Source organism: Ctenopharyngodon idella, chromosome 10 (genome assembly GCF_019924925.1).
Source record: "Ctenopharyngodon idella isolate HZGC_01 chromosome 10, HZGC01, whole genome shotgun sequence".
In the NCBI taxonomy this organism is placed as follows: domain Eukaryota; kingdom Metazoa; phylum Chordata; class Actinopteri; order Cypriniformes; family Xenocyprididae; genus Ctenopharyngodon; species Ctenopharyngodon idella.
Window position 1 is genome coordinate 12,832,426 of NC_067229.1, and position 27,758 is coordinate 12,860,183.

The 27,758-nt window shown below is 38.5% G+C and overlaps 1 protein-coding gene across 5 annotated transcripts; it reads right to left on the reverse strand.

The window, feature by feature from the left end:
• Positions 1 to 11: 11 nt before the first annotated feature.
• On the reverse strand, positions 12 to 27,627 carry frem1b (Fras1 related extracellular matrix 1b). Of its 5 annotated transcripts, none has more exons than XM_051911054.1 (37): positions 26,399 to 27,613; positions 26,176 to 26,276; positions 23,898 to 24,206; positions 23,727 to 23,821; positions 23,298 to 23,578; positions 22,281 to 22,480; positions 21,877 to 22,200; positions 20,269 to 20,377; positions 20,063 to 20,194; positions 17,839 to 18,183; positions 17,605 to 17,747; positions 17,320 to 17,516; positions 17,109 to 17,199; positions 16,829 to 16,996; positions 16,355 to 16,563; positions 16,156 to 16,249; positions 15,769 to 16,021; positions 14,834 to 15,028; positions 13,318 to 13,503; positions 12,622 to 12,818; positions 12,314 to 12,539; positions 11,655 to 11,799; positions 11,015 to 11,156; positions 9,687 to 9,882; positions 8,719 to 8,983; positions 6,591 to 7,005; positions 4,537 to 4,738; positions 4,309 to 4,453; positions 3,535 to 3,664; positions 3,390 to 3,462; positions 3,133 to 3,282; positions 2,734 to 3,008; positions 1,885 to 1,932; positions 892 to 1,071; positions 642 to 757; positions 441 to 526; positions 12 to 362 (listed from the first exon to the last, which is right to left on the reverse strand). In XM_051911054.1, the coding sequence occupies exons 3-37, from the start codon at positions 24,129 to 24,131 to the stop codon at positions 175 to 177; spliced, it is 6,435 nt and encodes a 2,144-aa protein (XP_051767014.1). In that variant the 5' UTR covers positions 24,132 to 24,206; positions 26,176 to 26,276; positions 26,399 to 27,613; the 3' UTR covers positions 12 to 174. The 5 variants fall into 5 exon arrangements, with proteins under 5 accessions (XP_051767014.1, XP_051767013.1, XP_051767015.1 ...); XM_051911053.1 differs by having other exon boundaries at positions 2,725 to 3,008; positions 26,399 to 27,612; XM_051911055.1 differs by lacking the exon at positions 1,885 to 1,932 and having other exon boundaries at positions 26,399 to 27,615.
• Between the last annotated feature and the right edge of the window lie 131 nt (positions 27,628 to 27,758).

Consider the following 27,758-nt stretch of genomic DNA (forward strand, 5'->3'; position numbering starts at 1 on the left):
TCCATAAAAGGTTACATTTTAACAAATTTATTTTATATTTATCAATTGCATTTATTTTAATAACACAAGAAAGCATGTCATTGCAAGCCGAAATGTAATTAATCAGTGCTTTGACAGCTGAAATGCATTTTAAATCATTAAGAAAAAAAGACCATTATAAATTAAATATCTGTTTTAACTGATTTGTGCAGGTGCTGAACAAACGTATCTGTGTTCGGATCCATCAGTGCAACTTTGAGGAATCCATATCTTCTGGCTCTGAGCTAAAACACAGGCAGAGCTTGTGTGATCCTTCCTGAGTTTGGAGAATGTCAGCGGTTTTCCATCTATCCAGGACCACTGCTTTGGACCCCCTGTGAGCCCTGCACAAATATAGGGGAAATTTTACATTCAGTCTTTACAAAAAAGTACCGTACAGGATATACATCTCGTTTGATTACCAATCCAGAATGACTGCTTTCCAGCAAACTTCCATATCCACTTCATATCAGTCTTTGAGTGGATACTTGACAATTGACTTTCAAGCCTAAATGTTGGAGTAACAACATTAATATTTAGTAGTGGAAAAGGCAAATGCATATGTAGTATGAATCCATGCATATATATACATCTGTATATATAGAGAGAGAGGTATAACGTACAGCATGCAAGCCTGTTGTGCGCTGCTCCAGCTAGCAACACCAGGCCCCAAAACATAACAGTTCCTCCGGTAGTGAGTCCAGCCATTAGGACAACCTATACTAACAGACTTCTGAGACTTTAAAAAGAGAGGAAAGAATTATGTAAAGAAAGCTCAATAGAAACTTTGAATCTATATTGATAGATAAGACATACGGTAGGACACAAAGATACACAACAGTTAATTTACAGTGTAGGGTTAAGCTTTAATACCTTGTGTTGTTGCACTCCTGAATCAATTACAAAAGAGGCGGAGTCCCGCTGGGGAGTTTCGACTGATTCAGCGTCAGCGGCATATCCTGGCCAGGTCCAGATGGGAGTGATCTCCAGTTCAGAGTGGACACGAGGTACTGCCACCTTTTCCTCTAGTCTCACTGGGATCAGTCCATGGAACTAACGGATGAAAGAATGATAACACATTTTGAGTCCCTCACACGGCACATTATGATGTATGCATGTATGTATGAAAATGAATGAATGAATAAAAAAATAAAATGTAATATTAAATTATATTAAAATAAGAAATATTATTGGCAATATTCTAAATACTGAAACCAACAGATATATAAATATGAATAAATAAATAATACTAATTATTATTGAAAAATAAATGAATAAACAATACCATACCAATAAACAAATAAAACACTAAATGCATAATAATAGTAATACATAAATACAACAACCAGGTAATGAAATAAACAAAATACAATATTAAATATTAAATAAAATGTAATATTAAATTATAGTAATAATGTTATAAACACTGAAACCAATAGATATATCAATAAATATTAATAAATAAATAAATAATAATATTAAACAAATAAATAACACTAACACTAAATGCATAATACTACTAATACATAAATACGACAACCAAATAAATAAATAATATAATACCACTACTATAATCAAATAATACTACAATCAACCAACCTAAATAAATAAATAAACACTACTACTACTACATAAATAAATATTACTAAGAAATAAACAATGTGGAAATAAATAAAAATAAATACTAAGAATTAAATAAAGAAATAAAAACAATACTAAATATTTAATACTTATAAATAAATACTACTTATACTAAAAAAAGACAACCAAACATCCCCTCCCCCCCAAAAAAAAATCTAAACAAATAATACAACTAAATAAATAACACTATTTTCTAAACTAACAAGTAAAACAAATAAAACTTACTCTCCAAACTCTTTCTTGATTTCTGTTGTTCGTTTCTGACATGTGTGCCTAAAACCACAATCAGATGTTAATATTTAAAGGGATAGTTCACCCAGAAATGAAAATTCTGTCATTAATTACTCACCCTTATGTTGTTCCAAACCCGTAAGACATTTTGATCATCTTTGGAACACAAATGAAGATCTTTTTAATGAAATCGAAGAAGTTTCTGTCCCTTCATTGACAGTCTATGCAACTACCACTTTGACGCTTCAAAAAGTTTATAAAGAGATTGTAAAACTAATCCATATGAATGGAGTGGTTTAGTCCAAATTTCTTGATCGCTTTATGATGAACAGATTGAATTTAGGCTTTTATTCACATGTAAACAATTATCATTCACAAACCAATGAGGTTCATTCTCATGTTACGCAGCACGTTTGAGCTTCCAGAAGAGGTCTGCTCTCAACCGTCAAGCAGGTTCGGCTGAACTTCTGTTTATGTTCGCTGATCAATGTTTATATGTGAATAAAATCCTAAATTCAATCTGTTCATCATATAAACCGCTTAATTCATACAGATTAGTTTTATGATCTCTTTATGAACTTTTTGAAGCGTCAAAGAGTCAGTTGCGTAGACTGTCTATGGAGGGACAGAAAGCTCTCAGATTTCATCAAAAAGATCTTAATTTGTGCTCCGAAGATGAGTGAAGGTCTTACGGGTTTGGAACGAGTAAGTGAGTAATTCATGACAGAATTTTCATTTTTGGGTGAACTAACCTTTTAACTACTACTACTGTAATATTATTATTTTAATACCACACTAGGTATTAGATGAAGTTAATGTTGTAGCTGAGGTGACCTGGCTCACTCTGTGTCTGTTTCTGCCCAGGATCCTCAGCTGTCTTTGGCCTTGACTGTGAAAGACCTCCTGGTCCTGAGGTTCTCCCACACTGAAATGGCTGAAGTGAGTGCGATATGGGACGTCGCCTCTTGGCGGATAGTTCTCCCAATGGATTCCGCTCCTTGGGTCTGGAGTGTATTCCTCAAGTAGGGGTGGTTCAGGCTCTTGGATGTGTGGTGGGCTTTGGAAAGGATGTTGCTTCTCATCTTCTTCAACAACAAGGTCACCTGGATTACATTTGCCTGGAAGATGGAATTATTCTCAGGTTATATATATATATATATATATATATATATATATATAAAAAAAAAGAGCAGAATACGGGCTTGTAGAACTGCAAGATTTTAGAAGACGACTCCTTTCTACCATTTCTAGGATCCACAATCTCAACTGTGGCCTTGTTCCTCTGTCCCAAAACAGTGTTTTTTGGAGTCTTCAAAACCACATCAAATTTCTCATGGTTCTCTTCTAGTCCATCATCTTTGAGGTAAATGTTCCACATTTTGACATGTACACCTAAACTCAGACATAAAGCACAGATTAAGAATGTTCTCAAGATAAAAAAAAAAAAAAAAATAATCAAAAAGTACATGAAAACAGCTGAAGTTGGACAAGATAACCACCTGGATCAAACTGTATAAGACTGGCAGAACTGTGAGTGAAGTCTTTTCCAACTTTGGCTGTTCCCTCTTCCACCTGTAAGACAAAAGTATTTAATCAAACTCCATCTATGTAGGATAGTAAGGTTAGATAAGATATTTACCGGACCTGTATACCGATGTACGCTGGATCTTTGCTGTTCCCGCTGCGCACCACCTGCACAGCTAGAGTTCCTGCATTCTCACAAACACGATAACAGGAAGCAGACAGCTCCACACGAGACCACCTCAATTCCATCCTGTGTTGGCAGTCGAAAAAGCCAAAAATTACACTGGGTCTGAAATTATATTGTCTAGAATTCAGACAGATTCCCAATCATATTTGCAAATGTGGAATACAAGCTGTCAACTGTCCTACTTGTAACGAAAAAAATTAATATAACATTAATAAATACAGTACAAAATGTTTATTTATCTGTATCATTATTTATATTTTGTATATTTTTATTGTAATATATTATTATTTATTATATTATCTTAAATATTTATGGTTTATATTTTATAAAACTGCCAAAAATCATACCAAATGACTCACTGAATTATTCATTTTATAGAAAAATAACAGTATATTATATATATAATATATATACACACACACAGAAATCAGTGAGTCATTTGGTAAAATTTTTAGTCTTTTTTAAAGGTTCACATGTGTACTTTTTTGTCCATTTCAAGCAATCTTGGACCTTCCCAAAGTAAATTAAAAAGCATTTTTCTAATTTTAGAAAATACAGAATACAGAAGAGTAGTATTTCTCTCTTTCTTTTTACATTAGAAGGTTACTTATGCACCTTTAATGTTCAGTAACTGCACTGTACACATGTTAGGAAAAAGTTTAGTACTGATATCTAAACAAATGATCCATAAAAGAGAATATATATACACTTCAGGAAGCATGGTGTTTCCTGCAGGGTCTGTGACTTGGAACTCAAAGCTGTCTGCTGTCACTTCCATATCTGCAGCTATGACATAGCGCACTGCTTTCTGGTCCAGATCCTTCTGGGTAAAGCGTCCTTTGATATAGGCACCTAAAATAGGAAGAAAATTCATTATAATCTGGACACAATCTGTGAATATTAATAAGACATTCATCAGTGACCCGTGCACCTGCCTGTGAGGGCATTTTCAAGGTAACCGAAGTGTGGCGGCCTTGTGATTGTGAACTCGAGTGTGTCGTCGGGACTGTCTGGATCTGAGGCTTGCAGTTCTTTGAAGGTGATGTAGATGCCCTGTTTGCCACCCGGAAGATTCTCCACAGTACTTGGAATTCCTTTGTTTACAATACTGGGTGGTGTTTTGTCCATTATCTCTATCTGTGAAGATATCATAGCTCAGTACAATCTACAGAGAGCAGCCATTTAAACTGCATTCATGATACACTACCACTAGAGGGAAGCATTACAGTATACAAAGCAATCATTTCACAGCCATTGCTTACTGTAGTAGTTTAAATCTTGTTAAAAAAAAAAAAAAAAAAAAAAAGTTATCAAGTGCAAATGTAAATAAAATTTTATTAACAGTGGACCTAATACAAAAATTCAAAATGATAAAAAAAAAAAAAAAAAAAAAAAGATTAGTAAAAAACAAATGTTATTATAAATTAAATATAAAAATATATTATACATTATTTAGGGGAGACCAGGACTAGCTGTCAAACAACTTTTTATTACAATAAATATTTCTCAGTTTTATTTTTTAAGTCATAGCACTGTAGTTTAAATCTTGTAATGGTGTGTATTTGCTTTTTCCTTGTCTACTGATTTTGTAAATCTAAATACACACCTTATTTTAACACTTGTATTTATTTAATACATTTACTTTTTTCTTTTCTTTTCTTAACATTACTATAACATTTCAAGATGAAAAATATCTGATTTGTAAAAAAAAAAAAAAAAGCAAGTGAACAAAGCAAAAAAACAAAAAGCAAGTGCACTATTAGTTTTAAAAGAATTATTATATATACACACACATATATATTTATGTCCACAAATACTGACTAATAAACTGCATATATGTATAACATCAAAACATACAGTCTACATGACAACTTGCCATATAGCCTATATATATATATATATTGATGTTTAAAAAATGGCGCAATAGGCTACTAGCCTACATTGTCTACACGAAAAATCATCACTCAACTTAAGGCACCTTAAAACACAATTTGTGCTATTGTTGTGTCGTATGTATGTATTATCGTATGTAAAGTCATGTGAGGGGAGGAATGTATATTATTTATGACCATCCCGGTCTCAGGGGTCGGGCAGTTAGACAAGCACGCGCCGCATTTTTGCCTTAACTTTAGTAAGCAATGCGCGTCTTCAGCCAAGTGACGGTGTGCGCGCGCTCCCACGGGGCAGGGACAAAGTTTTCGGCTGATTCACCTGTGCAGGCGGGAGCGGTTTTCTCTCTCGGTTGCTCAGAGCTGGATGTGCTGGCCAGCGCGTTTGCCGCCTCGCTGACCGCTTCAACAGAATATTAAATTGGGGCGCGGGCCTCGAGAGAGCGACGCTGTGACATGGTGAATGGCACCGGACCTGCACGAGCACCTGGCCAACAAAGTCTTTCCGTTTAACATGCAATACAACAGGGAACGCATTGTTAACCCGTTGCTCTCCTGCTGGGCTCAGTGGTCTGTGTGGAAGCCGTTTATTTGACAGTTATGTTAACTATGATACAGAAAAGAAATCGTTTTCCTCACAGAAAAGTCCTGACAGAAGCTGTACGGCAAACTATAGTATAACGTAGCCTCATAATAAGTTTTATTATGATTTTAAAGACTATAAGAATAAATTATAAAATTTTGTTGCTTTTAGCCCAAATGTGTTAGCTTTGAGTCTATTTATATGCTATTGCTACCCCATAAAAGCTGACACTTTTCACCTTTATGAGATACATTATACACATTTAAAATGAGGTTTTTCTCATCAACAAAAACTAAATCAAAATATTGATTCTCCTCCCCTTAATGCCACCGAGTCACTATGGTATTTTGAAGTAAACGGTTTACCATGGTACTTTTTTTTTGTAAGAGGTTGCAGTAAAAATCTGTATTTTACTAAAGTAAGTTGTAGGTGTACCTATTAACATATTTTAGAGTATTTTCCTAGTTTTTATTTCTATTGGTTGTGGGTGAATATCCCCAAATAATAAACAGCCTACCTGTATGGTGAAAACAGCAGGTTCACTCTTCAGCTGTCCATACTCCAAATAACCTGCATTAGTTCCATCAGTAGGCTGAAAGGTGAACCTGTCGATCTTGGCTCGCCCATTTAGATGATGGTAAGCTAGATCCATGTTGTTGATGTCCAGTTGTGTGAAATGAGGCTTAGAGAGGGGTAAACCTTTCAAAAGCAACTTTCCATATTGTGGGCTTTGAATAACGATGTAGGTGAGATTCTCCAGAGCTGTGTCTGGATCAGTCAGTTTCAGGTCATTAGTGGAAATGGTCTTCATAGAGTTCTCTGTGAGTTCAAGGCCTTTGTTGATACTCAGGGTTGGTGGAATACGGTCACTGTGTTCCACAGCGAAAAGAATAGTACTGCTTCTGGACGTCACACCATTGGTAACGACAAAGCTGCATGAGAGATATTTTTCATCATAAAAGAGGTAGAAAAATTTCTGATATGTGTACAGTTTATTGAAGGTATAACTCTTTTGTCACATTGCTTTTGGTAAAACCATTATAAGCCACTCAGACATAACCATAACCTTTAACCATAGTAAAATCACAGTAACGCACAGCCTCTCATGCCTTATCGCTTTATTCTAAGGTCAGTTTTAGAGCATGTTCTGAGCTGCTGCCCTCACCCAACATGGTTGATGTGTTGGAGCAGAAAGACAGGACAGGGAGGGGTGCGAGTCGAGCAGAGTCCCCATTCTACCCTCTGCCAAGCCAATCTGCCTCCCAACACATATTGCCCTGAAGCTGATAATTGCCAGCCATGGTAAACAACACGACTGCCACCTCGCACTAGACTCGCAACCAAACACGCAGGTCCACTCTCACAGCCAAACTGGTGCAACATCTGGCATTGCCATTGTCCCATATTTGCTCGGTAATTGTGCCCAGGGATCCCTGTCTCTGACTACATCTCTTAGAGCCGTATAACCAATGCCAGGCCGAGTTATTACTCTCTTAATAATGGCCATTTATCATCAGCTGTCACAGCAGAGCAGAGGGAGACACAAGGCTCCCTGAAAAAAACAGTCTCCCTGTCTCTTTTGGCCCCCGCTGTCGGCCTAGAGTTTGACACACAGGTGTTTGCTCAGGTGTCTCTCCTGATCAGGGAGACCGGCTGTCGCAAGCTGCATTTTTTTTTGCTTCGAATTAACACAAATACAAGCTGTGAAGACACAAAAACCATTTCAAACAATAAGTCTGTTAGATATTATGACCGAGTTTTTCCCTAGTCTCTTGTGATTGTGTCGGAATTGCTAATTGAAAGTACTCAGGGCCCACATGACTGACGCTGTAGTGTCCATGTGCTGTGATTGGACCCCATACCACCCCATGCTGTGCTGACTGAACACATTGGCACAGACTGCTCCCTACCCTCTCCGAAGGGCCACTCGCCCCTCGTCAGGCTTGGCTCAGGAAGGTTTGTTTGCTCCCAGATGACCCAATGATGAAACCAAGCCAGAGTTTTGGGTGTCAAAGATTCACATGAGAAAGGCAGCACAGGTCAACTGTATGCCCTGACTGAAGTCAGCCTTCTGCCAAATTGGCTGGAAACCCATGCAAACAAAGCAAAAATTATCCTTTTCGTTTTTCCAGTCTCTTGCTTTTACATAATTTCGTATTAAAAATACAGAGGTGTTGCCGTCTATGAGCTAGACCAAATTGGGATGGATGAACACAAAGATAGATTGATAGATCGACAGACAGACAGATAGATAGTACAGACAGATAGTACAGACTGATAGATAGTACAGACAGACAGACAGATAGCACAGACAGACAGATAGATAGTACAGACAGATAGATAGCACAGACAGACAGATAGATAGTACAGACAGACAGATAGATAGTACAGACAGACAGACAGACAGTACAGACAGACAGACAGTACAGACAGACGGATAGATAGATAGATAGATAGATAGATAGTACAGACAGACAGATAGTACAGATAGATAGTAGACAGAACAGACAGACAGATGTATGTACATATGTCAAAACAGTTGGATTTGCCTTTAGTGAATATAAACAGGTTAGAGCAAAAAATGTATCTGTGCATTTGGCCTTACAGTCTATTATAATTTAAAAAGAACAATGAAAACCACTGACCTGAAAGAATCACGGTCAGCAAAACGGCTGTTGTCATGAGTGTAGCATATCCGGTTGGCAGCCACATCCATCTGGGAGAAGGAGAGCACTGGAACCCCTGGAATTTGGACCATGTGCAGGTGACCATGTTCAGGTGGGACTGATACAGTGTATATGAGCTCATTTGGCTTGCTTCCACTGTCTGCGGCCGTCAGAATGTCAGTGGTCAGAATGACTCTCTCCCCCTCCATCAAGGTCACAGGTTTAGTGATTAGAGCAATGTCACCTGTATGTGGCAAGAAAGTCAACAAAAGAGGCATATATATACACACATTTACATACATATTTGTAATATGTGTATGTATGTAAAGCTTTGAAGAATAGCGTGTTAAGTCTAAAGGAAGTTGTGTGCAAGTAAGCTTGCTGATGTTGTGTGAGATTTGTTTGTGACAGCAGGGACAGTACTGGGATCTAGGGCCTGGACTACAGATGTTTGGCCCCAGCTCTGTTAATAATTCATGCTGGGCGTTTAAAGGTGGCTCATCCTTTGTGGCAGAACATTCTCACCTCTGTTCCTCCAGGATAAGCCAGAACGGAGCCAAGAGGACAATGGCTACCATGCTTTCAATGTTCACCCAACTGGCAAAGTCATTTTGGCCATAGGGAAAGCCAATGTTTTTAATTATACATACACAGATTTAATCTGTCAACATAGTTGTTTTTTCTTGGACTTTGATTGAGGGAAAAACAAAAGCAGCGATGACTGAGTCACAAAATGTAAACTGGCCTGTCAGTATGCCAGGGCTATAAAGTCACAGGATTTGGACGGTCATAATATGTCACTGCAGTCTGCCGAACTTCATAACCCTGGTGCTTCAAAACTGAAAAATAAATGTGAGGTGTGAGCCTATGTTAAATTGTTGGTTTTGAGCCACGCTGAGTTCCTACTAGGTGTATAGTTATTTTATTTTGTTCACAATAAAACGTACCCTTTTGAACAGTGCGGACAGAGATGAAGAAACTCTGTGGAGGTGTTCTGTTTTCCCCATCACTGAGAACAAAGTGAAACCTGTCATGGCCTTTGAAACCATTAACTGTAGTGTGAGTGTACCACAGGCGATTCATCTCCACATCTTCCTGGGTAAAATTCTGACCTGGACTCAGATCAATCCATCCAGCTTCTGTCTGCAGAAAATCAAATTATTACATACACTCTTGAAGCACAGAGTGTCACACTAAAGGCTGGAAATGGAATACACTACACGACTTCTGCCCAGGTTTTTTAACTGATTTGAATTCTGGAGGAGTTTGCGCTAGTTGCAAAATGTCAAAGCCAGTCATTTGCCAGATATTTGAGCTAAATGAGGAGCATGTTTCTGTGCGAGTTTGTTATGTTTGGAGTGACTTGAAATTCTGGTAGTGTGTGATCCTCAGTGTGTCATGGCGTGTATGATGCCCACTTTTTCCTCTGTAAACATTTACAAAGTCGGCAAGTATATGACTAGTGTTTTAATTTGTTAAGATTCAGAAGTCATGTAGTGTATTCCAGTCTTAAAGGGTTAATTCACCCAAAAATGAAAATTCTGTCATTAATTACTCACCCTCATGTCATTCCAAACCTGTAAAATCTTTTGAATGAAATCTGAGAGATTTCTGTCCCTCCATAGACAGCCTACGCAATTGAAACTTCAAAAAGTTCATAAGGAGATCGTAAAACTCGTAAAACTAATCCTTATGATTTGAGTGGTTAAGTCCAAATTTTCTGAAGAGACTCGACTGCTTTTTATGATGAACAGATTGAATTTAGGCATTTACTCACATGTTAACATTGATCAGCGAACATAAACAAAAGCTCAACCATGCTGCTTAACCAATGAGGTTCATTCTCGTGCGTTACACAGAATGATTGAGCTTCCGGAAGAGGTTTGTTCTCGAACGTCATTCAGATTCGGTTGAGATTCTGTATATGGTTACTGATCAATGTATATATGTGAGTAAAAGCCTAAATTCAATCTGTCCATCGTAAAAAGCGATCGAGTCTCCAGAAAATTTGGACTAAATCGCTCAATTCACATGGATTAGTTTTACGATCTCTTGACTTTATGAAATTTTTGAAACGTCAAAGTTTCAATTGCGTAGGCTGTCTATGGAAGGACAGAAAGCTCTCAGATTTCATCAAAATGATCTTAATTTGTGTTCCGAAGATGAAGATGATGGGTTTGGAACAACATGAGGGTGAGTAATTAATGACAGAATTTTCATTTTTGGGTGAACTAACCTTTTAAGGAATAACAAAGGACTATTTGTCCATGCTAACCCTGAGTTGAAGGATGCCAAATCTGGGACCTGCATTGAGGATGTAGAGAATATGGTTGTTGGGCGTGTCATTATCTCCTGCCTCCAGCACTACACTGGAGATGACTCTCTTCTCCAGGGCCTCGACCTCCACACCTGCATTTCTAAGAAGAAAGATCGAGACGCTTTGGACACTAAAGGTACTGGTGCCAAGTCTGCATGCTAAAATCCGGAATCCTAAATAAATAAATACACAAACAGCTGCTTCTAGAAGGAAGGAACGCAAGCAGGACGGGCCTGTTATCCTAATCCATGAGGAGTTTGAAACAAGGAAGCAGGCATCTGCCAAAAAGACACATTACTTCTGCTGTTGTGGAGTTTACATGCACACCCTCAGATCTTGCTGATCTTAAAGGAAGAAGATGTAATAAAAATGAGCAATTTACTCAAGGATGTAAGTTAAATCCCAGTTACTCAGTCAGGGAGACAGATTCCCCAGCCACATGTGCAATACAGGTTGTGTTGACCCCCCCCTTCCATAAACCCCATCCAGGATTGGCCTCCCCCTTCTGTTCCTGTCCAGTCTCCACCACTAAAATCCCTCCCCCGTTCCCGCTTTCATCCGCCTTTTTGGCTCTGAATTTGTCCCAGGGCGTCCTTACTTTAGTAGCCATGGCTTTTCATCATTGACTGGTATGATGCGGACACACGCAGTCCCCTGGACTGTGTGCCCACCATCTGTCAACTGTATGGTGAAAGCGTCCTTGAGGGTTTCTGTGTCGTCATGCATATACATGATCTTCATTCCTATGGATCGACACAAGAGAGAAAAATTCAAAGTATGTTTTGGTTGATTAAGCGTTTAGTGACACTTAGGTTATAACAGTCACTAGGCACTTGCTTCCTGGTAGCCTTTGACTGATACAGCTAGTTCTACCACTACTATCAAGGAGGACATCAGTGTACACGTTCCATTTTGCCAACGACCTGCTCACCTTCGTTTCTATGGCTCTTTATCACTCGCTAACAAGCAAAGCTGTGCAGTCACCAAGTACCTCATGCACGGTGACATAATTGCGCAGAGAGCAGTTGGAAAGACTTTGCAGATGAAGCAGAAGCACCACAGGCACACTGTGACCTTTGTCTACTGCAACATCTGTTCTGCAAGCCTGGATACCCACAGTGAAAGGCACCGAGGGGTGGCTGGACCAGGGAAGTGACACTGTCCTCACAACCTTCCTCAAGAAGCAGATAGTGGTACCCCAGAAGTTAGGGGGGAAAGTTTTGTGGTACAACAGATCATGTGGATTCCAGAACTGACCTTGTTGTAGCTCCTGCAAGGTGAAAGACTGGATTGCTAAGGTTCGTTGGAGGACCTCTGGGTTCATGTTTTTGTAACGTTTCATCTCAAGACCATATATGCCATTGAGCAGTTTGCCATGGGTTGGGGGAACCAGGATGGTCAGGATAAGAGTATCTGCTGGAATATCAATGTCCACTGCATTTAGAATATCAGGACTGAGGTCTTTCATCCCTCCTTCCATGACCTATCGAGAGGTGTGGAGCAAAACAATAGTTAGCCGACAGTTTGCTTATCAGATAATTTTATCTCCAAAAACCGTATCTTACTGTGAAGTTGCTAAGCAGCAGTGATGGGGTCTCATCATTGGTAGGGTTGATGATGACGTAGAAGGGCAATGGTGCTGATCTCTGAATCCCATCACTGACACTGATGGTAAAGAAGTCTGCTGTAGGCTCCACACCCTGGTGCACCGACTGGACATAGTTGATGAAACCCGAACTGAGGTGGAGCTGGCTGAAAGAAACTTTATTTATACAATATGACTTAGTGGTCTGAAAGATAAGGTCTTATACTAGGACATTTAAAAAGGGCACAACAAAATATAAATTGTGATTTTGCCAAGTAGGTCATCTTCCTGCATTTTAGGAATAGAGTTAAGGATAGCGTCTCAGGGTAGGTGTTGGGACTTTCTGTGTCTCAATCTCTTAAATGCCATTTCAACAGTTTCAAACAGTTTTTTAGGTCTTTTTTTGTGTTTTTTTACAGAAAAAAGTCAAATGGTTTGGAACAAATGAGGGTGAGTAAATGATGACAGGATTTACATTTTTGGGTGAAATATCAAAAGTACATGTAAACAAGGTCACTGATTAACGTTAAGTTTGAAGTTAGGGATAGAGGACAATGTTTGTTTGACAGGAATGTTGTTCCATGACCAACAAAAAATGTTAATACATGAACATGTCCTGCTTGGCATAATTCACAGTAATTGGGTATGTTTACAGAGCCTCTGGAATACCACTGACCCACTTGGAGTCCAGCATTGCTTTTCTCAAAGCCAGGGGATGGAAGGGTGTTCTCCAGGAACCCATATTGTGGTGGGGTCACCAAGTGAAACATGAGCTGGTCTGGATGACTGTCAGGATCAGTGGCCATCAACACACCCCCACACAGACATGCACTGGCACCCTCATCTACCACAAACATGTTACCTGACGGAACAATATATAGCACAACGTACAGTAAGTAGTAATATTGGCAGTAATCATAGAGATCTCATTTTAGTCAGCTGAAAGTGCCTTCACAGAAGCATGCTTATTTTTTTTTCTCAAGAGTGTGTCCCAATATTTTTCTTCTTCCTCTAATTTACAGGCAGCTCCCCTCGCTCCCTTCTTTCCTCACGCCTGCTATGCCTAACACTCCCTCTCTTCCCCTGCACTCTCACTCGGCTCTCGGCCAGCCCGCTGCCACCTGGGTGTTGATAAAGCCATCATGCCAATGCTTACTGGCATCTGCTTCCATTTACTGCACTGATAAATAATGAATGGAGAATGGGCACTGATGAGGTTGTGCTTGGATAGAGCTCGGAAACAAGGGGAGGAATTAATGACCGCCAGTCTGGAGTAAAAGTGATAAAACTCGTCCCATAGCAAGGCAAGAGCTGGATTTTCCTTGTGTTCCTTTGCTTAAAGCTCTTATGCCAACCCAGTCTTTAGTCAATGCAAATTAATTAAATGACTACTTTTTCCTCACAAACCAGTCTAGATCTACTACACGGTGGCAACACTGGAAAATCCTCCTTTTTCTGATGGGGATTAACCGAATTAGGAGATTATAATTGTGATTGAATGAGAAAAGGGATAGAAGACACAATGGACATGTCGTCTTTTCCAAATGCGGGACTGTCTATTGTCTTTTCCTTGGTGTCCCTATTGTCCAGTTGTTCTCACGGGAACATGTATCTCTTTCTACTGTGGTTTTTCACCACACATGCTCTGCTCTCTCCCTATAATCCCAAACAGCTGTGTGTACGTCTGCCGCCCCACATGCACTGAAAACAAGCATGCTAGGATTTCCTGCGAACGTCTCACCGGCACCTAGCTGCCGTCTTCTGCTCATTGTCTTGCTCTGGTCACTGTTCTCCATTGATAACTGCAAAGTTTCTGGCATTAAGAGTGAAATCCCCATCTTGGCGAGACGTCTCCAGCACCCTGCCTCGAAACGTATGTACGGGGGAATGAAACGCTTGCATTAGTGACACTCCCTGAGCTGGGTGTGTAAGACTGCGATTAAGTGATACATTCACCAGTCTGCGGTCCATCACCTGCCCTGAAAAATTCCTGGTTGCTTGATTGCTTGATTTAAGCGGATTGTCATTACGATGAATTAATTACACCTTAGCCAAATGCTCTGGCGATTAAATCTAGATTAGAGAGCATCTTGTTTTAATCCATTCGGTCCCTCAACACAAAGCAGTGCCAGTATATGAAATGTCCTTTGTCCACTAAAAGATTTACTACAGGCCCTGTGGTAGATGTTTACCCAGTGTTATGGTTGGGACCTGGTTGTTGACAGGCATCACAGTGATGTTGAGGTCATAGACCGGAAGCGTGCCATGCAGGGGGACAGGTGGGGGGACAGCATCCTCCTGGCAGCAGCCATCCATTGTTCCAGCCTCTCCATCTGACACAATGAGAGTGACAGTGTCCAAGACAGGATCTGGTCCAATCTCACCACCTAGTGAATGGGGAAATGTATGTATGGTCATTTAATTAATAAAACTCACATTTAATTTACTATCAATCATTAGACATTCACTATAAGGCTCGTTTCAAATATCCGGCATCAACAGACATTTTTTAGGGATGCATGATCATTACCATCGGTTACTGTTTATATATAGCATATCTCAAAATAAATATCCATTTTTCATACTGTACATTATAATATTGTGATGCCTAAAATGCCTAAAACTATTCTGTGTTTTTTTTGTTGTTTTTTTGACAATATAATATAGTATCTATATAATATCTGACTTTTATTGCTATCGACCTTATTAAATCATTTAAAAAATATTAAAAAATATATTATTTTATATTTTATTTAAAAATATATGATTATTATTTTATATTAATAAATATTAAAATAATTTGGCTTATTAGTATCAGCCTGAATTTTAATAGGTTTTATTTATTATTTATATTATTATCAGGCTGATACTGATAAGCTATCACACTTTTTTTTTTTTTTTTTCCCAAACAATGGGTGAATATTTTGCTACATGATTTAATATTATGACGTAAAAGCCTATATTACAAAAGATCACTTTCATAAACTAACTTATTGCGCATTTTCATTATATTTTCATAAGACTATGCGCAGTACACCTGCATGATGTGTGAAACAGGCCTACAGTAAGTGACACCTAATTTTCATGTATCAAGTATCACTAACTAGCCTCCTGTCTTGGGTATAACCTGTGTGCAGGTAGAAGATGAGCCCATTGAGCACATCCAGCTGGGAGAACTTGTCCACGGTGACCCCATTTCGCTGTAGCACCCCACGTGCAGGTGTTCTGGCAAGCATGTATGTTAGCCGAGTGTCCTCGCTGTCAACATCTGTAGCAGAGAGGTACTCAACCGTAATTTGGACCTGACCCCCCTCTTTGCAGGACAGTTCAGCCCTCAAGTTGGAGCCTAACTGTGGGGGCTCGTCGTTCACGGGCAGGATCTAATAAAACAGGCAGATAAGAAGCACTAAGGAAGCATTTTAATAAGGGATTGCTGTATGGAAATACAATGCAAGTACAATACAATGTGTCAAACGTCAGTACAATTTTTGTTTTTGAAACAGAAGAAAATTACCTGAACAAAAAGCATTCCATGTGCAGAGTTGATTCCATCTGTGATAGTAAGACCAATGCTATCCTTCAAGGTCTCAGAGTCATCATGAATGTATCTATTGCCAAAGAGAGGGTATTGTAATGTTCAGCAGATTATAAAATCTTTCCAGGTTTTAAATCTTACAAAATTAATTTCTAGTTACATTTTTTTCAATTCATACCTGACCCTCAATGCTTTGAGGTCCTGCAGACTGAAGCTGTCTCCCACTAGCAGTGCCGTGCCTAACAGCTCCAGTCTCCCATGCTGGGGTCGAGTCTTCACATGTACCCTGAGCTGATCTTCTGAACTGTCCACATCCTGCACCAACAGGTGCTCCTCCATCAAGAAACTACCGCCACCTTCCTCGACCCTCAGCAAGTTAGTGAACATCTATGAATGAAGGTTTGGGAAAGTTAGACTTATGTTTTAAAAAAGGAAAAAAAACGCCTCTTGTCAAAGGCTATGGATCCATCTGAAACTCTATGGTTTTATGCTGCAATCTCAGTTGTCAGTTAGTAAAAACTAGCTGAATGAGGTAAATGCCATCATAAAGAGAGCAGATAACATTTCATCATCAAAAACATTCTCTAGAATGCTGGACCATAGTAACAAAGAAAATAATAAACCCTAATAAAATGAGGAGTAAGCAACTCACTTCTGGGGCCTGGTTGTCAACAGGTGTGACTGTGATATTGAAGGTGAGTCCTGTGAGAGCGCCGCCCTGCTGGTCACTCACAGAAAACACAAACTGCACAAAAAGAGGCTCAGGGCCAATATCCTCAATTGGAGGCATGTAAGCCACTTTGTGGTGGTTCACTGCATGCTGCATAAGACAACAATGATAACATCTTACTAAACAGACATGTATTACAATAGCATGAGTATTGCAATAGCGTGCAACCTTTAGGGAACTGATTTGTGTGCATGTTTCAGACCTGGGTAAAGGACTTAAGCACTGGAACCATTGCATCTTTTTTCATGGAGTTTGTGCTGTCAGTATAAAACAGCCTGCCTGCATCTGATAACCTGCAAGAATTTACAATAGAAGTAAAATTAACATGAAAAGACCCATATTCTTAATAATATGCTGTGCAATATATATACATATCATTATTACTGTCATAGGGAGGAAATGCATAAGCATACCTGGTGTTTCCTGGACTAAAGCAAGGATGAGTGATAACATACATAAGGTCAGTATCTGAATGCTCTGTATCTCTAAAGTGCAGATGGCTCTGAGTGATATAAACAACTTCGGTTTCCTTCACTGTGATGGAGCGAACCGTTCCGGAAACTTCCTCAGGCAACTGGTCCTTCACTGGAAACACGTGGATCACCACAGTCTATTTTAAAGGAGTTACAAAACAAACATTCCTGTTATAAATATTCACACTGAAATGGAAATTAATAAGAAAACAGATACAAAGTTACATGTCTGTCCGATAGATTCGGAGGCTGATGGACATCTGACAGGATGAAATCGAATGAGTCCTCAAACACTTCCTCCCCTGAGTGCTTGTAGTAGATTAGACCTTGAAAAAGGTCCCTCTGCAGGAAGCTCTTCACTGGGACACCTAGTTGACATGACATCATCTAATGTAAGTCACCTCAGATAAGTTGAAACTTACTGAAATATAACCCATGTTGGCATTAAATCCAACTGACCTGGTTCATGTGGAGAAGACTTTTTAACCAGCTGTCCCGCTCTGGGAAAAGTAATCAGCTGATATTGAATGTAGTCATCACTGGAGTCCAAGTCTGAGGCCATCAGCATGTACTCCTCCACCCTAACCATGCCACCTTCTTGGACCTCAAAGGCCACGTTATTGATTAAAAAAGGAGGGGTGTCATCTTTCGGAAGAACATAGATGGGGAATTTGTGTCTGATGCTGTGGCGGCCATCTGTGATTCGGAAGACGACATAATCCCTGGTGGTGTCGCTGTCCGAATGATGATAGACCACAACGCCCTCTCTGAGATCCTTGACCTTAAACATGAAGCCTTTTCCACCTTTGGATGAAAAAGAAAGGATTGGTTACAAAATATGGTTTGGGCCTGTTTCAATGTTTGATAAATGAAATTCCAGGTCAAGTTAAAGGGATAGTTCACCCAAAAATGAAAATTCTGGCATCATTTACTGTACTCATGTCATTCCAAACCTGTATGACTTACTTTCTTCTGTAAAACACAAAGAGGTTTCGAAAAATGTCTGGTTTTTTTTGTCCATAGAATGAAAGTAAATGGGGTTGAATGTTGTTGTTGTTTTGGACCCCACTGACTTTCATTTTATGGACATAAACAGTTTGTGTGGACAATAATGTTGACTAGTCGTCAATATAATCTGAAATTATTTTCAAACCCATCTATACTACTGTATAATTTGCATTTTCATTCATTTGGCTTGATGCAATTGTGAAAAGTAAGTTTTGTTTTTCGCCTGAAGGCACAAACGTTGGCTCTGGCTTCTCCCCATTGCGAAAAAATAAAAAGAAAGATGGCGTCCTTCCCAGGCAATGGCTGCTGCCCACAGTGAAGCTGAGTTTCTCTTGCTTGCCAGGGAGACAGAAGGGCAAGGTCACCAGACAGATTGAATGATGACTGGTTGCACAGCAAACCTAATTAGCAACTTTATCAGGGGGAAACGGCCACAAGTCCAATGGAGAAAAAAAGTAAGTAATTGGGCCCAAAGGTGGCTGTGGGCATCAGGCCCAAAAAAACAGTCTCCATATAGATACCTGACGCAAGAGGACATTGGGCGGCAGCTTTCCATTTGGCCGAAGGCTGACTGAAGACTTTCCCAAGGGTCGGAGTCCCTGAGTTCGAGGTCTACATGAGCAATTCCCAATCCACATCTAGGTTCTCCAGAGAGACCAGTGCATTCTGGACCAGAACTTGCTGTTCAGCTCAGTCTTTGTGTAGTAAAATGAGGTGCTTTTGGAGTGGATTTGGAGCCAAAGTTATGGGACGATTCTATTCTCAGCCAGAGGGATCACAAAGCGACACATCAACCCTAAAAACGTAAACACCAATTAAATAAAGGGTTTGGCTTAAAGCAGGAGCTGCTGTTTGAGTAGGCTGGAGGCTTCTGCTGATCAGGTGGTCTTCTGTCAGGGAATGACACAAGGAACGTGGCCATGGGCCTGGAAATCCTCCAAACCAGGAAACACAAAAACAACCTACTGCAGCTTTCATGGGAGAATGCATGCAGCAAAATACCCCATTCAATCCCTGAAATTGCTATTTGGCCAGTTCCTTCCAACAAACCAAAGATTTAGAGGAATAGTTCACCCAAAAAACTATTATTCATGTCATGTCATTCAAAACCTGTCTTTTTTCTTCTATGGAACACAAAAGATGTTTATGTAACTATATTTTGTTTTAGACTTTTTGGGTGAACTATCCCCTCATACAGAGCTTTTGAAACTCTGGAACATTCCCATGAATAAAACTTTTCAGATAGACACATGATTGTCACCAGTTCTCGAAGCTTGCTAAGATAATGATCTGAAGGAAGAGAAATGACCTTGTGTTGGACATCTGGCATGAAATGCCATAAGTCTTTACAATCTGCTTCATTCAGGGTCTGTGCAAACAAAAGTCTGCTGGAGTGGAAGGACAGCCGCTATAACTCTAAAGACATCTTTGGTCGACGGCCCCTGGCAAAGTGTCGCCGAAGCGTTTTACACCTGATTAGCAAACCCACGCAGGCCACCCGGACATATGTTTCTTGAATGATGCCCACATGATGAATGGTTACCACATGGATAGAGAAGGAATAAAAGAGCGGGTTTACACTTACCATGACAAATCAGTGAGACAAAGGTCTTGGGAATTGCATTTGGATTGGCTTATACTTTCAGAGAGGTGACAGATTAGTAGATTCCTTTACCTCTAACACTTAAGTGTCCATTAAGAGGGCCATCCATAGCTATCAGGGTGACGGCATCTATGTTGTCATTATCAACAACCTGTAGGTGCTCCCATGTGATTGGTCTTGATTGGCCTTCCAACAAATCCAAGCCTGTAAGGATAAACATGTTCAGCCTCATTCTCTCATTTAGAAGATGATTTATTTTAGCAAATGTGCTAACGTACCCATATTCCACGAGACTCGAGGGGCATTGGTCTCTGCAGTGCGGATAGAGATGTGCATCAAGATAGGAAGACTCGGCACGAATGAGCCATCGATGGCCTGAAACTCAACCTAGACAAGAAATGAAGTAAATAATAAATAAATATAATAAAATTTTGCTGAATTTTACATTATTTTAATGGAATTCGACATTTCATTTTTCTTTCTGAAACTCTGGTATGAAGTCATATTAAATATGAATTAATTATTTTGACAGATAAGATGCAAACAAACACAACAACAAAAAATAGTGTCAACAAGTGTACACTGAAAAGTACATATTTTCCAGATAATCTAAACAGTTTATAATACTTCTACACATTTATATATTATATATATTATTTTTATATATTATTCTAAATATTTAAAAATCTAAAGGTTTATAGTAATGTTTATGATACTTTTTCCACAGTATAAGGAAGTATTTTAGTATTATTTATTTACTATTATAGTATTCATTCATATTTTGAATTAGCTTTAAGTTTAATGTAAGTTTTAGTAATTTTGTTATGTTCTTTTTTTATATTCCTTTTAGCTTTAACCCTAAAACAGGCAATGTGTACCACGAGATACATACTCTTTAGTGTGTTGTTTGGGGCATAAGAAAGATTTTTTCATTAAATCCTTTTATTTAACACCTGAAAAAATCTTAACGCAATATATACAATATATAATTTTCTAATAAGTAATTTTGAAGACTTTGGTAAGATCTTTCTGGTGTGTATGATCAGGGTTGGAGCTAAACTCTGCAGGACAGTAGCCTTCCAGGCACAGGGATGGACACCCCTTTTCTACCATAAAATGAGCTGTGGGAAACTCTGCAAGAAAATATCTAGTTAAAACTCCAAAGATGTAGTCAACTAATCATAATAATATCAGTTTTACGAGTAAATATTAACATTGGCACATTTTTTAAAACTGACAACACAATCGAACCGACCCCTCACTCATCACCCCGGAATTCGCAATAATGCAATGACCAGTGCAGGGAGCCCAGTTTACCTTGAAACACCATTCATTGTCAATACTGTGGATAATCCCTTTTTTATCCCCTAAACAGGCAATGTATCTCAGGAGATACAACTCATAAAATCCAAACTACATCAAATATTTCAAAAGTAAAACATATCAAAAGGAATTTAAGTCCAGATGATATAAAAAAAAATGACATGAAATTATTTTTTTGCTGATCATTTTCCGGTCTTGCCTGTTTAAGGGTTAATTTATTTCAGTTTTATTTTTAGTAATTTTAGTACTTCAGCTTTATTTTAGTTAGTTGCCATGGCGACATTTCTAATTTTCATTCATATGTTTCAAGTTTAAGTTTTTCATCTAATATTTATATTTTATTTTAATTTCAATTAACAAAAAACTATTTTTAATAGTTTTAGTTAATAATAACAACACTGGTATAAAGGGGGTCTTTATAGAAATAATATATTTGTAATAATATAAAAAATAAAAAAAATAGAGTATTAGTCATGTTTTTTGATCTCATGTTTTGACAGGGGGAAAAAAAAAAAATTGCCTTTCAGACTTCCCTGAACAACAGTTTATCAGCACTTACTGACCTCATAGTTCCTCCTGGCTGTGTGGCTGCTGTTTGGGGGCTGATAAGCGATTTTCATCTCATTCAGGTCTTGCCATGAGAAGGATGATGCAGTTTTAGTGTGGTCGTCCAAATGAGTTATATATCCCTCTGCTGGTGGTTTGGTCACGTTAAAGATGAGTTGGGCCTGAGAGGTCTCATCATCTTTGGCATCCAGGGCAGCAGTGGTCATGGGGGTGAGGATGAACTGATCCACCTCCAGGATGAATGTAGACATGAAGGCAGCATGGGGGGGTTGGTTCTGCATGGCCCCCTGGATCAGTACAGGTATCCAGATACTCTCAGTCTAAGAGAGAAAAAGGGAAGGGGAACATTCAGTGGCCTGTGTTATGTTTTCATACAAGCCTGATTCTGATGTCGTTTTACCTCCAGCAAGGCTCGGGAGTTCTGGTCCCTAAACTCCACCCTGATTGGGATGTAATCAATCTCAGGTGATGGAGGACTGAGATGCTGGTACTTCAGACCTGAAGTGAGGAACTCTGCGCAGTCGGTCTTCAAGAACTCTACTTCCCTTGTGTTGTGGTCACACGCTTTATTTCCAGGGCAGGTGATTCCAGTATGACGTCCTTGAAAAGTTTGAATACAGATGTAATGGTTTTGTGTGGTTTTGGAAAAAAAATCTTTTACTTCACTTTTAAGAAAAAAAAAAAAAAAAAAAAAAAAAAAAAATCAAAAAGTGTCATGTGGTATAACCATTAAGTTCTCTCCATATTTTCATGTTAACATATTTTAATCATTAGTTTCAAAAAAGTTTTTAAATAAAAATTTTCAAGATAAAAAGTAATTTTTTTCTACAAATATAATTATTAATTCATTCAAATTATGTTTTAGGGTGTCATGACATGCCATTTTTGTATAAATTTTAGGCAATATTTAAAAAAATAATAATAACAACATTTATTTTTCATGGTAAAAAGTTTTTAGTTCAGTTTTTTTCTTTATAAATATCATGAATTATTAATTGATAAATCATTTTACATTTTTTTTTTTTTTTTTTTTTTTTTTTTAAATATGTTAAGAGAATTTTTATAGACTTTGACACACAGTCAGGAGGATCCTGTTCAATGTTTCTTTACTGCACGTTGATTGCACCACATGATTTGGTTGCACTTCATTTTACAGTACATGTACTTACCTAAGAGAAATACTGGGTAATATAAGGTAACTATAGGGGTTAAGGTGAGGTTTAGGGGTAGGTTCAGGGTTAGTACCTAGTTATTACCCAATTATTGTAATCACTGTAATAGGTACATCATACTGTATGTACATGGGGAACAGGATTGTAAAATAAAGTGCTACCCATAATTTTGTCGGTCGCACTACCTGACTTTGATTTGGCAGACAAAAAGCTTTTAAAAAGTTTCATTATTAATTTTGTAATACCTTTTCTTGGTCCAGCCTCAGTGGCTAACATTGTTTCAGGATCCTCAACGACCAGTTGACCAAGCATTGGAACGTTGATCTCAGGGCTGAGAAGACGTACCGTGCAGATCACATCAGGCTGGGTTTTAAAGGTAAGGACACTACTGTTGATGGCATTGGAAAGGCTGTAGAACTCAGGAACCACCAGAGGAACATTTCCAAGCTCTGTGAGGCTCCTCTGAGGTTCCACCACATGTACCTTTAGTAGCACAGTCTCAACAAAAGTCTGGGTTTCTGTAAACCTAAACACAGGCACAGAAAAAAGCATTTTGGTATGGAAATTACATTAGGCCGTGGAAACTGTTTTTTGCAGCTCTCAAAAGCCCTAATTGAAGTAACAGCCGTAAAATGTTGATGTTGGACAAGTATAATGACCACACAATGTTTCACCTGTAGACCCTCAGCATGACCATGTCCTCCTCAAGAAGAGGACTGCCATTGTGAACATATTTCACCTCGTCAGGTAAAAACTGGCAGTCAAAAACCTGGAAAACAATAAAATTAATTTTCCTGTTTTATATATAAAGCCACAATGTGCTGAATCTGGATTTGTTTTGTTACCTGAGGAGTCAGCTTCCCCACTCTTTGTGTGACAGGCTCGGTAAGCACCACTTCTACCTTACAGGCCTCAGATATCCAATCCTTGTGGAACTGAAGTTCACCAACCGTGACAAACACAGACTGGCCTCTGGCTACCCGAAGACCTGCATTTATCCGAACCAGACTCGAAGCTTGGACATGTGACCACAGATGACTCAAGGAGAGCAATGTCAAAGAGAGAATGAACACCCCCATCTTTTTGGTCAGTTGCTTGATATCTAAGATTATCTTCTTCAGATGAGCCGTCTTGCTTTCATTTCCAACAGTGTGCTGCATGAAAATAAAGAATGTGGAAAATAAACCAACACATAAGTATTAAATAGTACAATTCTTACGGTTGTTCATAATTAAAGGGTTAGTTCACCCAAAAATGAAATTTCTGTCATTAAGTACTCACCCTCATGACATATCGTTCCACACCCATAAGACCTTCATTTATCTTCAGACCACAAATTAAGATATTTGGATGAAATCTGAGGGTTTTTTTTTAATCCTCCATCGAAAGCAACGAAATTATTACATTCAATGTCCAGAAAGGAAGTAAAGACATCGTTAAAACCGTCGACGTGACTGCAGTGGTTCAATCTTAATGTTATGAAGCAACGAGAATACTTTTTGTGCGCAAAAACAAAACAAAAATAATGACTTTTCCTCTTCCCTATCAGTCTGTTAAGCAGTTGGCGCAGTGCTGTGTTTCCGTGTCTATGTCCGAACGCCGGCACATTATTGGCCGGCTCCTGCTCCTGCCAATACTGAGCCGCCGTTCAGACGTAGAACCTGGAAGCTGCAAAGATAATAGCGTAACAGAGGAGACACGGGGAGAGACGATTTGTTGAATAAAGTAGTTATTTTTGTTTTTGCACACAAAAAGTATTCTAGTCATAACATTACGGTTGACCCACTGTAGTCATGTTGACTATTTTAACAATGTTTTTACTACTTTTCTGGACATTGAATGTGGTAATTTCGTTGCTTTCAATGAAGGATAAAAAAAAAAAAAAAAACTCTCGGATTTCATCAAAATATCTTAATTTGTGTTCCGAAGGTCTTACGGGTTTAGAACGACATGAGGGTGAGTAATTAATGACAGAAATTTCATATTTAGGTGAACTAACCCTTTATTTAAGAACAATGACAGACTACATAGTGGACTACATTAAAAAAAAAAAAAAAAAAAAAAAAAAAAAATCACTTCTTAATGAGTTTGAGTTTTTCATTTTTCTTTTTTAACTAGTTGAAAAATATTTGAACACGTAGATAAGATATTATATAACATAAAATATTAGAGGTAAAATGTAAACTTGGCAACTAACTGAAATAAAATGTTTAAGTTGTAAACTACTGAACTTACCAAAGCTAAATGGACATAGAAATTAAAAAAAAAGAAAGAAAAAAAAGAAAAGAACATCATAAAATTAAACTTAATACTTAAAAAAAACTAAACAGATTAAAAAAAAAAAAAAAAACTAACAAAAATGACAAAAGCACACAGCAAAAATACTAAAACTTAAGTTAAAATGAAAAGCTAATTTAAAATAATGAAAACTATAGTATATGAACAATACTAAAATAACACTTTCACTCAAGCTGACACGCATCTAAAAGCATTTAAAGCTAAAACTATGTGGCAACAAAAGGGTTAATCAGTCTCATGCTGCCTCAGTGCTGGAAATGGAATCAAGCATCAAAGGAGCATGTGAACTGCAGTAATGTTGTTGTTTTCTATTCAGAAAAACATCACAGGTGCTACCAGACAAAGGTTTTGATACAAGTTCAAAGTTTTAGCCACATCGAACATTTCATTGCTCAATACAAATGTGAATGTGCTAAAGGACTGTTAGAGTTAAATATACACTTATCATGTGTTGTTAACACAGTCTTACCTCATGGTGCAAACATGCTCTCTCAAAATGGTTTGTAAATGTTTTGACATTCGAGAGAAGCTTCAAGCTTCAATAATTCATCTAGATGTTTTAAACCTGCATGTTTAAACATGACTCATGCACTCTTTTTACGAAAAAACACAGATGCTAACGTGTTCAGACAAATAATCAACCTCTTTCTGAGAAGACAATAAAAGGCTTTTAGAAAAGGTTGGTAACTAATAAGAAGCAACTGTTCGTGTTAAGAACCAATAAACCTGCGAGAAACAGGAATTTAGTCCTATTTTGCAAAGTTTTAATCTTCTAAAACACAGAACCGAAGATGGAGAGACAATACAGAAGAATTCTTAACATACCTACAGCTGAATCCAGAGTTGGCCTGTAGTTCCTTCAGTGTGTGTAGAACAGAACAGTTCAGCCCTCCTCAAACAGTGGAGGTTTACCCTCAACTGCCCCCCTAAAAACCACAAAGAACTGTTACCAAAACACAAACAGACCCTGAAAGAGAGATAAGGAGTCAGAGAGAAGAACAAAAGATGCAAGAATCAAGACTGTTTGCCTTTGCTTCTCACGTCCTACCTTGAAGCAGAGCAACAGAACTCAGCAGAGCGAAGGAAAAGACATGAAAAAAGGGGAGGAAAAGTTCAATCTCCTCACACAGGAAACGTGCAGACCAGTTCCAAAGGTTTCTACTTCTCACAAACCCAGATGTTCTTATCCCCTGAAGATGGAAAGACCCTCCTGCTCTCAAAAAGAGTAAGGTTAGATGAAAAACAGTGAAATTAGTAACAGCCTCTAGTAAGTTTTTAATTTTTCAAATGTCTGAAAGGCAACCCTGTTCGCTTTGATCTTTTACGGCCCTGCAGCCTTCGTGAAAGGAAATGGAAGTTGCGTTTTTTTGGCTGGGGAAACAGAAGTAACCTTAACACAAAGGTGTTTTGACAAACTGCACGTCCACACTTACACGATTCAAAAACACAGTCTACCCGCGTACACCTTCCTCTTGCCCCAGGCTGACCCATGGGACAAAGGCATGCCTCTTCCCTGCTGTGCAACTCCGTTCAGGCCAGACTGATAAATGTGGGCCGGTCAGTCTTGTCTACCCCCCGCTGCCTCTGCATGGGGGTGAGAAACTCAGTTGCCATGCCACTCACTCATTTTTTTTTTTTTTGGTTTTCAAGAAGTTATTCCAAAGGAAAACTAACAAACCGGTTAAGCAACTGGAGAATATTCAGTATTTCTCAAAATGATTAAAAACAGTGAAATGCAAACTCAATATTACACAAACCTGCAATAATTAAATATGTTCAATTACACAAATATCCTTTATGTATTTAATCTCACTTTATTAACCAATGCTGCTGTGCTCTGATGATCCAAATCAACCATAGGAATAAGCAAAAATGAAAAAACATCACATTTGTGTTTATCAGATATCTCTTTCACTAAGATAAGTTCTTACCCTACTTTTCCTGCTTTCTTTAGATGTTCAAGAGATCCAGCAGTGACTGCAGGAGAGCTTACGTTCTCATACATATATCAAAAGCCTCCAGGGAGCTCAAGTATTATAACACATGCTGCAATGAAAATACAGCTTCTTGTCCTGCCCTAGTTTGAGTCCTGCATTTCCTGCTTAATGACGGCACCCCTCACTTGCTGGATTCCTTTGAGTAGACCTAATTTTTGCTCTTTTTTGGTGTTTTTTGGCTGAAAAAACTAGTAAATATCCTTTGAGGATTTTAAAATGAAAATTACATATAAAATATGGTGATTTTCAATATCTAACTCCCTCTCTCTCTCCGACTCAGTGAGCGGTTGAGTAACAGATCTGAGGCCGCACGCAGACAGAGCCGATGGCTCCGACATGTCGGTTCTAATTAATCCAGTGCTGCATCCAATCAAGAATGTGTTGAGGCATGTTTAACGAGATCATGACTCA